The sequence below is a fragment of the Oncorhynchus masou genome, chromosome 5 (genome assembly GCF_036934945.1).
Source record: "Oncorhynchus masou masou isolate Uvic2021 chromosome 5, UVic_Omas_1.1, whole genome shotgun sequence".
Classification (NCBI taxonomy): domain Eukaryota; kingdom Metazoa; phylum Chordata; class Actinopteri; order Salmoniformes; family Salmonidae; genus Oncorhynchus; species Oncorhynchus masou.
In genome coordinates, this window is record NC_088216.1 from 25,946,727 (window position 1) to 25,962,134 (window position 15,408).

Here is a 15,408-nt window from a genome sequence, read left to right on the forward strand (position 1 = left end):
ACAAACATTTCAGACAAAATCTTGTAATGGCATCATCTTCATAGGCACTGACTGCATTGCCAGGGTATCCCCCACGGTCTTCCTTGCACAAGGCGGCGATATTTCTGGGCCAAGTCAAATCCACCGAAAAAAAATTAGAAAGGGCGTCGTTTTTAAAGCACGTTGTTTGTTTTTTTCGAACAACGGCTGTGTTGTTGTCTTGGTACGGATCAATACTTTGTTCTTCAGTTCAATACTTGTGTTGCAAAACAGACGTGGCTAACGTTACGCATTTATACTAAGAAGCTCACACTGTATAGGTAAAATACATTTTATCAATCAATGTCAGCATTGGCAAAATGGCCTGTTGTGTTGAACTGCTGTCTTTGTTATCCTTAAGTTAGCTAGCTAGTTATATTACTTATCTAGTTAACGTTAGCTGGACATTGGCTCATTTAACATGTATTTGAAGCTAACGTTAGCTGCTAGATTGCATACAAAATTAGAAGTATGTGTCCTTTTGGTTGATTTGGGCTAGCTAGATAAGGAAGAGATCATGAACGTTTGATTGTAGCTAGAGTTTGGTTGGTGGTTGTCTAGCCTGATGGTAGCTAACAACTTGTTGCTGATTTTAATCAATGGCTTCCATCATTATTCTCTGCTATCCATAATTGATCACGTAGTTATCCATCTAGCAGTATCTAGCTATCCATCTAACTGTCCAACAACTTACTTTTGCTTATATAACATTTACGGACAATTCTTTTTCAGGAAATGGAAAACTTGGATTTCTCAGAAGATGAAATTCAACAACAATTGGAGGCACTTGGTTACAACAACATACCAAGACACAGACTACGTGAATTCAAAAGTGGTGGGTTGATAAAATTAGCGAATATAAGTCTACATTTTGATGACCAAATGCTGACTAAATCTGAAATAACTGGGATGTCTTGTCACTTTCACTCCTCAAGTTAGCTGTCAGATTGGTGGAGAAGCAACTTTGTGTGTGTGTACATATCTAGATGAACTGATCCGACATGAAAAATCTAAGAGCCACTCATCCAGTGAATTGAACTCGACACGATCTCAAAGCACCATCTTCAAAAGTCCTCCTGCAGTCACCAAGGTTAAAGGTAAGATCACTGTACGTGTTCTCATGTCCACTACATAATCAAATATAACTGGGCCGGATTTCCCAAATGCTTCTTAAGGCTAAGTTCATCTTAGAGCCATGGGTTCCTATATGGTTTTAATGATGAACTTAGCCTTAAGATGCTTTTGGGGAAGTGGGCCCTGGTCAGTAAGTGTTGGTTGCACCGTTTGATGAGCAGTGAGGTTCCTCTCGAGTCTCGATTGAATTTCCTTGTTTTCCCCCCTAACAGTACAGGATAACACTGCAGCCTTCAGAAATGGGTTTGCCCAGGATGGTCCATCACACCATGAAAGACGGGTACATATTCTTGTCCCAAATCATTCAGTCCCCCTTCATCCAGCAGATGAGCTAGCTGTATTGTATTTATTAAAAATAATAATAATACTAGAATGGCATGTTACTTCGTTCTGTGCTCCACTCAGGTGCTAACCTCCACATACAGCAGAGATAACAGTAACTATGGTGCCAGACAGGAGTATGACTCCTACACTCAGCACTCTGTTGGCCCCAAGTATCAGCGCCCCTCAACAGCCCCTAATAGGCTGGAAGTGGATCCAGACCTAACTGACCTCCAGCAGTTATCGTTCGCTGTCAGTCAGTCATCCACACCAGACCAAGACACAGGAGCGCATGGGAGTCCCTTTATCAAGAGGAAAGTCCTTAGGTGCGGTAAGTTTACATCAGGCGACATTGTAAAGACTATAATGATCACGTGTGTGGCTTTGTAAAGACTATAATGATCACGTGTGTGGCTTTGTAAAGACTATACTGATCACGTGTGTGGCTTTGTAAAGACTAATGATCACGGGTGTGGCTTTGTAAAGACTATAATGATCACGTGTGTGGCTTTGTAAAGACTAATGATCACATGTGCTATTGAGGATACTTGAATCAACCTCACTCTGTTTCTTCCTAAAGGAAACATCAAGGCCAAGTTCACATCTGCGATGAATCAACACACAGTGAAGATTCCGGTAATTCAATGTTATGCATGATATTATTTATGCAAAAAGGCTTAGGAGTACTATATTTAAAATAAGGCCCGAGGGGTTGTGGTATGTTGGCCATTATAAACTGGGCAGTTGGGGTCCTGGATGCTGATTGGCTGAAACTGCATTCTAGCAATGTAAACTCAGCAAAAAAAAGAAACATCTCTTTTTCAAGGCCCTGTCTTTCAAAAATAATTCGTAAGAATCCAAATAACTTCACAGATCTTCATTGTAAACACTGTTTCCCATGCTTGTTCAATAAACCATAAACAATTAATGAACATGCACCTGTGGAACGATCGTTAAGACACGAACAGCTTATTAAGGTCACAGTTATGAAAACTTAGGACACTAGAGGCATTTCTACTGACTGAAAAACACCAAAATAAGGATGCCCAGGGTCCCTGCTCATCTGTGTGAACGTGCCTTAGGCATGCTGCAAGGAGGCATGAGGACTGCAGATGTGGCCAGAGCAATAAATTGCAATGTCCGTATTGTGAGATGCCTAAGACAGCGCTACAGGGAGACAGGACGGACAGCTGATCATCCTCGCAGTGGCAGACCACGTGTAACAACACCTGCACAGGATCGGTACATCTGAACATCACACCTGTGGGACAGGTACAGGATGGCAACAAAAACTGCCCGAGTTACACCAAGAACGCACAATCCCTCCATCAGTGCTCAGACTGTCCGCAATAGGCTGAGAGAGGCTGGACTGAGGGATTGTAGGCCTGTTGTAAGGCAGGTCCTCACCAGACATCACCGGCAACAACGTCGCCTATGGGCACAATCCCACCGTCGCTGGACTAGACAAGACTGGCAAAAAGTGCTCTTCACTGACAAGTTGCGGCTTTGTCTCACCAGGGGTGATGGTCGGATTTGCCTTGATCATCAAAGGAATGAGCGGGATCGATTTAGAGGTGGAGGGTCCGTCATGGTCTAGGGCGGTGTGTCACAGCATCATTGGACTGAGCTTGTTGTCATTGCAGGCAATCTCAACACTGTGCATTACAGGGAAGACATCCTCCTTCCTCGTGGTACCCTCTCTGCAGGCTCATCCTGACATGACCCTCCAGCATGACAATGCCACCAGCCATACTGCTTGTTCTGTGTGTGATTTCCTGCAAGACAGGAATGTCAGTGTTCTGCCATGGCCAGCGAAGAGCCCGGATCTCAATCCCATTGAGCACATCTGGAACCTGTTGGATCGGAGGGTGAGGGCTTGGGCCATTCCCTCCATAAATGTCCGGGAACTTGCTGGTGCCTTGGTGGAAGAGTGGGGTAACATGTCATGGCAAGATATGGCAAATCTGGTGCGTTTCATGAGGAGGAGATGCACTGCAGTACTTAATGCAGCTGGTGGCCACACCAGATACTGACTTACTTTTGATTTTGACCCCCCCCCTCAGGGACATTTTATTTCATTTCTGTTAGTCACATGTCTGTGGAACTTGTTCAGCTAATGTCTCAGTTGTTGAATCTTATGTTCATACAAATATTTACACTTGTTAAGTTTGCTGAAAATAAACGCAGTTGACAGTGGGCGGACGTTTCTTTTTTTGCTGAGTTTATATTATGCGTTATAAACTGGGTGGTTCAAGCCCTGAATGCTGATTTGCTGACAGCCGTGTGTTATCAGACCGCATACCACGGGTATGACAAAACAATTATTTTTACTGCTCTAATTATGTTGGTAACCATTTTATAGTAGCAGTAAGGCACCTCGGGGATTTGTGAAATATGGCCAATATACCATGCTTACAGGCTGTGTCCAGGCATGTTGCGTTGTGCCTAAGAACAGCACTTAACAGTGGTGTATTGGCCATATTCCACACCTCCTCGGGCCTTATTGCTTAAATATACCACAGGTATGACACAACTACTTGTTTACTGTTATATTTATGTTGGAAACCAGTTATTGTCGTGCCTAAGAACCACCCTTATGGGTGGTATATTGGCCACAACTCCTTATTGCTTAAATATACCACGACGAAAGGCTGCTCTTAGGCACAACGTGGAGTGCCTGGACACAGCCCTTAGCCATGGTGTATTGGCCATTAACCACAAACCCCCAAGGTATATTATTGCTATTATAAACTGGTGACCAACATAAATAGAACAGTAAACAAGTATATTGTCTGATATACAAATGGCTGAAATGCTGTTTCAGCCAATCAGCACCCAGGATCCAAACTACAGGGTATATAATTGCATTTAGTTTTCAGGTGCCTGTTGTTGGAGCCAGTTTCTATTTCTTTGGTTATGCAAATATTTGTTTATTAGGTCATATTGTTCCATTTAGAATAACTTCAATTAATTTCTATATAAGGTGTGTGTATATTAATTTGGTGATGTGGTCTTATTTGAATGAGAATAGGTCAATTACACCCTCTAGCCAGAATTAAAGTATGGACGGGCCCGCACAGATATGTTAATTGGGTATTTTGAGATGAGAAGTAGGGCCTGCTAGTCATGGCAAATGTTTGGGTTACTGGGACCCACATACGTCTTACCTTGATCTTTTAATTTAAATGGAATATTGGAACCTTTGTTTACCTTGCACTTATTATTTTGGATTCAACATATAAAACATTTGTTTTATTCATCAAGCCATTGGATTCTTGACTTTCTATGGATTTGCGTCTCAAATCTTTCAACTGGTTTTCCCATAGCTATTTGAAAGCCACTACATTTAAGTAAAAAAGTTCCACATGTTATGGATTAATCAAGACAAAGCAGCTCTGCTGTCAAAAGAGAGTGTGAGTACAATACCTGTTTAACGTGCAAGCTAAGCCTATCTTTTGTGATTGTTGGTTTGGAAATGTTTGATGCGTCTGTTTTGGAAACAAATGTCGCAAGCTATTCAACTGTGAATAGGTTCGTTAGGCGCTATTGGAAATGCACTGTTGATATTGACAAACAAAGCTTAGTGCTAGACTACCCATGGACTTTTTGGACAAGCTGCTGAGAAGGAATACATCACACAGCATTGTGGAGTTGCAGTCCCTCTGGCGACCAGCCTTCAACAGGTGGCAGTACAGAGCAACATTGAGACCACAGGGAATAATCCTCTTAGCACTACTCCTTAGCCATCTGCCTCTGCAGATCACCACACACTCCCCACAGCAGCAGCATAAGGAGACATCTTACCCTTCGCTACCATGTATAAAATGTACGACAGTCAGTGGGATGAAGAGAGTGAGGACGGGAATAGCTCCCTAAACTCTGCTTTCTGGTCCGACGGGGAGGAGGAGGAGGAGGAGAAGGTTGAGCAATACAAGCAGGAAGATACAGAGCCCAACAGAACCACTGAATACACACAAGAGGAGCCACCTGTCGTAGAGCCACCTGTCACGGAGCGTCCAAAGGAAACCATACAAGAGGAGTGTAGAGGAGAAAGGGCTAAGCAGGGTGAAAAGATTGACGAGGAGGGTTACAGCACTCGTGATGGGAGCCCGGCGCTGAGCTTACTGACATCTGGTTATGGCACCTACAGGCCAGACTCTTCAGCTAAGGACGACCCAGAGGGAGAAGACTATAGAGACGACAGTACCATAGCTGAGTTTGACAGAGAAAGCCAGGGCCTTTCTGAGATGCAATATGGCGATGAGGATGACCAGTCGCTCGCCAATTTTGATGTTGACGGTAAGGAGGATACCACTGATCTACAGATCTGTGAGGACACCGGTTTGAGGACGAAGTTGGAAGAAAGTCAAAGCCTCTCTAATGTGGCATATTGTGAAGATCATGCTCCTGTTGAATTGGAGAGCAAAGACCGCACTGATGTGAACTACTGTGAAGATGACTATACATTGGCTCAGAATAAAAATGACAAGGCAGTATTAGATGGGATATATCCTGAAGACAGTTCTCTCACTGAGTCCAAAGACAATGAGAGGCCCACTGGAGAAGGATATAGGAAAGAAGAGAAAGGAGCAGAAGATGAGCAGGAGTGGGAGGATTTGCAGTCGCTGGCGGGCATTAAAGATATTACGTTAATTGATTCCAAGTCTACTAAGACTTATGAAGAGTGGGAGGATAACAGAAGACCCAAAAGGGGTAAACTGTATACCCGGTCTATTCTCTCTATAGAATGAAAATACAATTTCTATAGGTAACATATCCTTAGTCCAAGTGTGTGCATAATAGACTGACACCCTGTACAAGAGAACAAAGCGAAAGACCTTGCCTGAATTTTTTTGTTGAAAGTCATGTCATCCATTGCAGTGGTTCCCAACCTTTTTCGATTACTGTACCACCAACTGAATTTTGCTCTGCCCGGAGTACCCCTGAAGTACCCCTTGTTTTTTATTTTTTATTTCACCGTTATTTAACCAGGTAGGACAGTTGAGAAGTTCTCATTTACAACTGCGACCTGGCCAAGATAAAACAAAGCAGTGCGACAATAAACAACAGAGTTACACATAAACAAACGTACAGTCAATAACACAATAGAAAAATCTATATACAGTGTGTGCAAATGGAGTTAGGAGGTAAGGCAATAAATAGGCCAATAGTAGCGAAATAATTACAATTTAGCAAATTAACACTGGAGTGATAGATGTGCAAGTAGAAATACTGGTGTGCAAAAAAGTTCATAAAAACAATATGGATGAGGTAGGTAGTTGGATGGGCTATTTACAGATGGGCTGTGTACAGCTGCAGCGATCGTTACGCTGCTCAGATAGCTGATGCTTTAAGTTAGTGAGGGAGATATGAGTCTCAAGCTTCAGTGATTTTTGCAGTTCGTTCCAGTCATTGGCTGCAGAGAACTGGAAGGATAGGCGGCCAAAGTAGGTGTTGGCTTTGGGGATGACCAGTGAGATATACCTGCTGGAGTGCGTGCTACGGGTGGGAGTTATGGTGAGACAAGGCGGAGCTTTACCTAGCAAAGACTTATAGATGACCTAGAGCCAGTGGGTTTGGCGACGAATATGTAGCAAGGGCCAGTTGACGAGAGCACACAGGTCGCAGTGGTGGGTGGTATATGGGGCTTTGGTGACAAAACGGATGGCACTGTGATAGACTGCATCCAGTTTGCTGAGTAGAGTGTTGGAGACTATTTCTTAAATGACATCGCCGAAGTCAAGGACCGGTAGGACAGTCAGTGTTACGAGGGTATGTTTGGCAGCGTGACAAAGGAGGCTTTGTTGCGAAATAGGAGGCCACGGAAAGAGTGTTGTATGGCATTGAAGCTCGTTTGGAGGTTTATTAACAGTGTCCAAAGAAGGGCCAGATGTATACAGAATGGTGTTGTCTGCGTAGAGGTGGATCAAGGAATCACCTGCAGCAAGAGCGACATCATTATATATATATATATATATATATATATACATACATATATACATATATATATATATATATATATATATATATACACACACACACACACACACACACACACACACACACACACACAGAGAGAAAAGAGTCGGCCCGAGAATTGAACCCTGTGGCACCCCCATAGAGACTACCAGAGGTCATGACAACAGGCCCTCTGATTTGACACACTGAACTCTATCTGAGAAGTAGTTGGTCCAGGCGAGGCAGTCATTTGAGAATCCAAGGCTGTTAAGTCTGCCGATAAGAATACGGTGATTGACAGAGTCGAAAGCCTTAGCCAGGTCGATGAAGAAGGCTGCACAGTACTGTCTTTTATCGATGGTGGGTATGATATCGTTTAGTACCTTGAGCGTGGCTGAGGTGCACCCGTGACCAGCTCGGAAGCCGGATTGCACAGCGGAGAAGGTATGGTGGGATTCGAAATGGTCAGTGATCTGTTTAACATGGCTTTCGAAGACTTTAAAAAGGCAGGGCAGGATGGATATAGGTCTGTAACCGTTTGGGTCTAGAGTGTCACCCCCTTTGAAGAGGGGGATGACTGCGGCTGCTTTCCAATCTTTAGGAATCTCAGACGATATGAGAGGTTGAACAGACTAGTAATAGGGATTGCAACAATGGCGGCGGATAATTTTAGTAAGAGGATCCAGATTGTCTAGCCCAGCAGATTTTACGGGTCCAGGTTTTGCAGCTCTTTCAGAACATCTGCTATCTGGATTTAGGTGAACGAGAAGCTGGGGAGGCTTGGGCAAGTAGCTGCGGGGGATGCGGAGCTGTTGGCTGGGATTGGGGGAGCCAGGAGGAATGCATGGCCAGCCATAGAGAGATGCTTCTTGAAATTCTCGATTATTGTGGATTTATCGGTGGTGACAGTGTTTCCTAGCCTCAGTGAAGTGGGCAGCTGGGAGGAGGTGCTCTTATTCTCCATGGACTTTACAATGTCCCAGAACCTTTTGGAGTTAGAGCTACAGGATGCAAATTTCTGTTTGAAAAAGCTAGCCTTTGCTTTCCTAACTGAGTGTATTGGTTCCTGAAAAATGGCATATCGCGGGGACTATACGATGTTAGTACAATAAGCCACAGGATGTTTTTGTGCTAGTCGAGGGCAATCGGATCTGGAGTGAACCAAGGGCTATATCTGTTTTTAGTTCAATTTTATTTTTGAAAGGGGCATGCTTATTTAAGATGGTGAGGAAAGCACTTTTAAAGAACAACCAGGCATCCTCTACTGACGCTACGAGGTCAATATTCTTCCAGGATACCCGGGCCAGGTCGATTTTTAGAAAGGCCTGCTCCTGCTTGTGCATTTTAGCAGTAGGCCTATGGTCTCATGAGTCTTATCAAGTACCCCCTGTGGATATGCCAAGTACCCCTAGGGGGTCCTAATACCCCTGGTTGGGAACCACTGATACAGTGCATAGAACTAATCTCTCTTGCAGCACTTGTATAACTAAAATGTGAGATGTACTGGGCTGTCCAGCTCAGTAATCATGCAAAACCTGCCTAGCCCTTACTAGCATAGCTTATGGCCTTACACAGTGGTAACTAAGGCTGTGTTAATTGTGTCCCCATTATGTCTTCTTTTCAGGTGCAGTGAGTGGGCCGGGAGAGCGTCTGGGAGGGATTCATGTGTCCATGTCCACCCATCAGGAGTTGGAGCTGGAGAGTGATGAAGCAGGCAGTCTGAGTGACAGGTCGGAGTCGGACCGTCTCCCAAGTGCCTTCAAAGCCTATATCAGAGGCATGGTGGGTACTCTTGCCTTTTGAGAGCCAACATCGGTTTTGTTTATTAATCTCAGAAAATGAAACATGGGTACATTTACATTTGTCATTTAGCAGACGCTCTTATCCAGAGCGACTTAAGTTAGTGCATTCATCTTAAAATAGCTAGGTGGGACAACCACACAGTCATAGTAACATTTTTCTCAAAGTAGCTATCAGCAAAGTCAGCTAGTAAGAGGGGAAGTGTTAGTTCACGAAAAGGGGGGTGGTGCTGTGGGATTATTTAGGATACTCTTTGAAGAGGTAGAGTTTGATGTTTTCGGAAGAAATAATTTATCCTCACGTCCAGGATCTTTTTTGACAATCGTTCCCAACGTATACATGTATGTTTGTAGAAAACAAATGTCGTTTTAAATCTCTTACAGGCCAGATCTCGGAGTGAGATTGACATCAGACCCCAGCCCAAGTCGTGTAAGTACCCACACTGCTGTTACATGTCATCGTGCTCACTGCAATCTGTCCTGTTACAATGTGCCCCAGTTAAACGTAGTCACTCTGCTCTTGCAGTTATCCGCCCAGTAAAAGATCATCCTCACACCAGAAGCCTGAAGAAGACAGACCCAGTGGCAAAGTAAGAGGATAATTACCAAAATGTCTAAATAATCAGTATACATCTTTTGAAAGATTACTGCTGTGGATCTGTGCTACATTTCATATTGTTCCCCATCTTCCAAAGGTATTTCCAGTACAAGCAGGACTGGGAAATGTTCAAGGCGCCAGGAGAGAAGGATAGAAAAGCACTGCACTGGGAAATCAGGGTATTAAACACCTTCTCCATAAAAACTCAGTTGGCTTACATACTTTATTTCAAGACCACTTTTTTTGCATGTAGTGGACAAATCATGATTAATTGTAATGATGCATGACCATAATGTCTGAATGAATCACTCTTTGTATTTTCAGGAACAGCTCGCGTACCAACCTCTACCAGTGAGTATGCTTAATTTATAACAGAATTTTATAATCTTGTAACCATCCTGTCATTCATTATTTCAGGTCAGAAATGTCCTAAAAGGGATTCCCCCCCCCCCCCCCAAAAAAAAAAGAATGTAATTTGTCCATGCCATGTTTGACATAGTCCTGCATAAATTATGCATGTCAACATTCAATATTTCAAGATATATTGCTTTCCGTATCCTGATGCCCAAAGTGTGTGTTAAGACACATTTCTGTGGACTGTAAGGCAAATGGACAAAGTATTTGTGTTTGATTCCCTTCTCTCCCCTAATTTAGACAAATCTGAGTTTCTTATTCAATGTTGTTCTGAGGGCATAACCACATTAGGTTTTAGTCAAGTAATCCAAGTTGATAGAGAATGTATAATACGGGACTCACATTCAAACCAGGGACCTACTGCATGGCAACCCATGTTACGCTCTATGCCACTTGCACCAGGCATGCCTTTTTACTATTAATGGCTGTAAGCCCAACCCACTGATCTTTAAAAACGAGAGTTAGAAATCAAAATCAGCATCAGGTGTTGAACCTGGGACCTGTTGTTTTATACCCGCTAGCCAACCGGCCTCCCTAACCTGGCTCCTCTTATTTGACTCAAACCTGTCACTGGGTCGCAAGCCACGCCCACTAATCATTAACCAATCACATTCCTAAATGGCTGGACAGGTGAACGCAAGGAAACCACCTTTCCAGTCATTACAAATTAGTGATTACGTCAAGGAAGGGTCCACTTTTAAAGAATTCGAAAAGGAATAAGTAAAACCACTGATGCTGCATTGCTCCCTGGAAACCACAGACATGGGTCAAACGGAAAATATATAAAATGTTTTTCTGGGGGGGTAAATACCTAGCGATGACTGAAAACATTGACATCTTGTAATGTCCCCCCCTCCAGCCGAAGCCTCGAAGAGTATTTGTGCCCAACACCTACGTGGTGCCTACAGAGAAGAAACGCTCCGCCCTGAGATGGGAAATACGACATGACTTGGCCAATGGACTCCTACCGCCAATCAACTATCGACTCTAGGCCTTATGTACTTTACGCCCAAAATCGGCTCTCTTTTAATCATCAGCTTGCATATCTTATCATTGACATTTATTTATTATATTAAAAGGCATGACAAACATTTGTATCATTGAATATGTTACATGACGGTATTCCTTCACCCAGTGCCTTCAAGGCAGGTCAGTGTAGGGGCGTTTGAACGGGTACAGCGGTGTGAAGCGTTCGTTGTGCCAAAGCAGCTTGTTTTCCAGAAACGTCACTGCTTCCAGGGTGAGGACCAGAACCTCGTGTTTTAGCATGCTATGAACGTTCAGGCCTGTGGAAGACAAGTTATCAGGAAAGATTTTAACATTACATTAATTTGCCCTGACCTGTGTATTAACAGTAAATGTGTTACATAGTACCATGTAAATTAACAATGTTGCTTTTAGGTCAATTATACACAGTGTATGAAACATTAAGAACACCTTCCTAATATTGAGTTGCCCACCCTCTTTTGCCCTCAGAACAGCCTCAATTTGTTGGGGCATAGACTCTACAAGGTGTCAAGCATTCCACAGGGATGCCGGCCATTGTTGACTCCAATGTGTCACACAGTTAGTCAAACTGGCTGGATGTCCTTTGGGTGGTGGATCATTGATGATACACACGGGAAACTGTCGAGCATGAAAAACCCAGCAGCGTAGCAGTTTTTGACATAAACAGGTGCGCCTGGCACCTACTACCATATCCCGTTCAAAGGCACCCACATCTTGCCCATTCACCCTCTGAATGGCACACATACACAATCCATGTCTCAAGACTTAAAGTCCTAGTAATTTTCTAAATTAGTGTCAACTTACCTATGGCTGGAATGACATTCAGTCTTCAAGCTCTCAGTGGCCTGAAGGATGTTCTAAGGAAGCTCTTCGCCCCTGTAAAATATCAAGGACTCAATCGTCAGCTAGGATGTCCACTGAACAGTTTCTTTTGTTCACTGCTGATACTTACACATCAACTATCAAAACAGACTCCCCCCAATGTCGGTATCTGATGAGGTCCATGAGGTACTGTGGGTCAGATGTGGGGATGTTCAGAGTGTCAACCACATGGAGATAATCCTGAAAAACAACACCCAACATCAATACAGTAGAGAAGTAGATGGCATAATTAAAAAGCATTCATTTGTGAGGATTGATTACATGATAGAGGAAGTTTAAGATGTGAATGAACTTGTACTTTTGAAAAGTGTTTTCACAAATAAAATGGTACATACCTGGGCCAGTTTGGAGCTGAGGGCAATTTTTAGCCCTTGAACACGTACTTTCATAGGAAACATGTAGTAAAAACTGGTTGGTCCTCTGGGTCCATGAGAAACACCACCTGCAAAACAGAAATTATGTAATTTATTCTAATTGTTTTAAATCACTCCAATGACTTTGGCTCTTAGTCGGGACTGTTCCTTCTTTTGGACTGACTGATATTTAGATGACAGATTTATCTACACTGCTCAAAAAAATAAAGGGAACACTAAAATAACACATCCTAGATCTGAATGAATGAAATATTCTTATTAAATACTTTTTTCTATACATAGTTGAATGTGCAGACAACAAAATACACAAAAATGATCAATGGAAATCAAATTTATCAACCCATGGAGGTCTGGATTTGGAGTCACACTCAAAATTAAAGTCGAAAACCACACTACAGGCTGATCCAACTTTGATGTCATGTCCTTAAAACAAGTCAAAATTAGGCTCAGTCGTGTGTGTGTGGCCTCCACGTGCCTGTATGACCTCCCTACAATGCCTGGGCATGCTCCTGATGAGGTGGCGGATGGTCTCCTGAGGGATCTCCTCCCAGACCTGGACTAAAGCATCCGCCATCTACTGGACAGTCTGTGGTGCAACGTGGCATTGGTGGATGGGAGCGAGACATGATGTTCCAGATGTGCTCAATTGGATTCAGGTCTGGGGAACGGGCGGGCCAGTCCATAGCATCAATGCCTTTCTCTTGCAGGAACTGCTGACACACTCCAGCCACATGAGGTCTAGCATTATGAGGAACCCAGGGCCAACCACACCAGCATATGGTCTCACAAGGGGTCTGAGGATCTCATCTCGGTACCTAATGGCAGTCAGGCTACCTCTGGCGAGCACATGGCTGACCCACCGCCAAACCGGTCATGCTGGAGGATGTTGCGGGCAGCAGAACGTTCTCCACAGCATCTCCAGACAGTCACGTCTGTCACATGTGCTCAGTGTGAACCTGCTTTCATCTGTGAAGAGCACAAGGGCGCCAGTGGCGAATTTGCCAATCTTGGTGTTCTCTGGCAAATGCCAAACGCCCTGCACGGTGTTTGGCTATAAGCACAACCCCCACCTGTGGACGTCGGGCCCTCATACCACCCTCATGGAGTCTGTTTCTGACCGTTTGAGCAGACACATGCACATTTGTGGCCTGCTGGAGGTCATTTTGCAGGGCTCTGGCAGTGCTCCTCCTTCTCCTCCTTGCACAAAGGCGGAGGTAGCGGTCCTGCTGCTGGGTTGTTGCCCTCCTACGGCCTCCTCCACGTCTCCTGATGTACTTGCCTGTCTCCTGGTAGCGCCTCTATGCTCTGGACACTACGCTGACAGACACAGCAAACCTTCTTGCCACATCTCGCATTGATGTGCCATCCTGGATGACCTACACTACCTGGGCCACTTGTGTGGGTTGTAGACTCCGTCTCATGCTACCACTAGAGTGAAAGCACCGCAAGCATTCAAAAGTGACCAAAACATCAGTCAGGAAGCATAGGAACTGAGAAGTGGTCTGTGGTCCCCACTTGCAGAACCACTCCTTTATTGGGGGTGTCTTGCTAAATGCCTATAATTTCCACCTGTTGTCTATTCCATTTGCACAACAGCATGTGAAAGTTGTCAATCAGTGTTGCTTCCTAAGTGGACAGTTTGATTTCACAAAGTGTGATTGACTTGGAGTTACATTGTGTTATTTAAGTGCGTCACTATTCTCGCCAAATGATAACAGCTGAATATGTAAGTCTCTGGATAAGATCCTCTGCTAAATGACTTAAATGTAAATACAATGACTAGACGTTGACAGTTTTACCTGGTAGGGACTGCAAAGACATCGGGGTGGAGGTCAACCAAACCTAACCGTTTACTGTTCCGCCTCTCCAACGTCTCCACCCATGTCTGTACTGGGCTCAGGTGTACAGGGACGACAGCGTCACACGTCCCCAACACAGGAAGACTGGAGTCTGATCGAGGAGGGGGCCTCTCTGGAAAGAGACCACAAGTCATTAAGAGCTTTCTTACATCTGACCCAGTTGGAAATTAATGCTTTGAAAATGACAGACCAATGTTGCATTCAAGAATAGGGGAATACTCTTTTTGTGTCTGGACAGGGTCTTACAGTCTACATGCATCTGTATAGAACTTGCTTCTTCAAATTCACACAATCAGATCAATGATCCATAGTGCATGATAGAAGGCAGTGAATGAAAAGGCAGACCTTACTTGCTCTTGCATGGTCCATGAGATTGGAAGGGATGCGTACATTTGAGGGTAGAGCGTTCTCTCCAGAGAAAGATGAAGCCAACTAAAAAGAGGACATCTGACAATGAAATTTGATATGTGCCACCAGTAATTTCAGCCACTACATCTTTATTTATCCTCAATAAAGTGACAGCTAAGTTAGCATTAGCCTAGCTTAACGCTCACCCTTTTAGAAATGCCTCGACCACACACTGTAACTGATATACGAAACATTTCTGTAAACCTAATTAAGCCAACCAAATATGTGCGATTTCTTCAAAACAGTCTTTAAATAGATCATATTTTGAAACAAACATGCATTCCCTAGATATTTCCGTTTCCACATAAGAAAGGTGGTGCTGTTGTGTTGTCGCATACTGATTACGTTTATGTTGCGTAAAGGCAAGCGTCATAAGACTGCCACTTAGTGGTGCGGTGGTGAACATCTCTAATAGATGAAGCAATAGTATAATTGTTTTTTCTAACAAATATTTATACAAAAATAGCAGTTGAGTTAAATTCTTTTGAATTCTCAGCTTGAAATATTGAATTTGCCAAACGTTATTTCAATGTTCAAAAGTAAGGGAAATAAGCATTGCTTGCTGTTTGGTGTTTTAGGCTGGGTTTCTGTACAGCACTTTGTGACATCAGCTGACAGTATAAGAAGGGCTTTAT

General features: G+C 43.6%; 1 protein-coding gene and 1 pseudogene across 3 annotated transcripts; one reads left to right on the forward strand and one right to left on the reverse strand.

The window, feature by feature from the left end:
• Positions 1–185: 185 nt before the first annotated feature.
• Positions 186–11,333, forward strand: LOC135538113 (centriolar and ciliogenesis-associated protein HYSL1-like). 3 transcript variants are annotated; one of them, XM_064964106.1, is made up of 12 exons: positions 186–299; positions 751–853; positions 999–1,115; positions 1,365–1,432; positions 1,558–1,799; positions 2,054–2,109; positions 9,056–9,213; positions 9,615–9,660; positions 9,757–9,820; positions 9,926–10,007; positions 10,153–10,179; positions 11,102–11,333. In XM_064964106.1, exons 2-12 carry the CDS (start codon positions 754–756, stop codon positions 11,231–11,233), a joined length of 1,092 nt encoding a protein of 363 aa, XP_064820178.1. In that variant the 5' UTR covers positions 186–299; positions 751–753; the 3' UTR covers positions 11,234–11,333. The 3 variants fall into 3 exon arrangements, with proteins under 3 accessions (XP_064820178.1, XP_064820181.1, XP_064820174.1); XM_064964109.1 differs by having other exon boundaries at positions 1,005–1,115; XM_064964102.1 differs by lacking the exons at positions 186–299; positions 751–853; positions 999–1,115; ... (1 more) ...; positions 1,558–1,799; positions 2,054–2,109 and adding an exon at positions 5,212–6,186.
• A 49-nt stretch (positions 11,334–11,382) lies between these two features.
• On the reverse strand, positions 11,383–15,199 carry LOC135528598 (large ribosomal subunit protein uL4m-like; annotated as a pseudogene).
• Between the last annotated feature and the right edge of the window lie 209 nt (positions 15,200–15,408).

Coding starts and splice junctions, on each gene's coding strand:
- LOC135538113 (XM_064964102.1), top strand. CDS start 5,289: ATGTATAAAATGTACGACAGTCAGTGGGATGAAGAGAGTGAGGACGGG. Junction 9,821..9,925: donor AAGACAGACCCAGTGGCAAA/GTAAGAGGATAA, acceptor CATCTTCCAAAG/GTATTTCCAGTACAAGCAGG. Junction 10,008..10,152: donor CACTGCACTGGGAAATCAGG/GTATTAAACACC, acceptor TTGTATTTTCAG/GAACAGCTCGCGTACCAACC.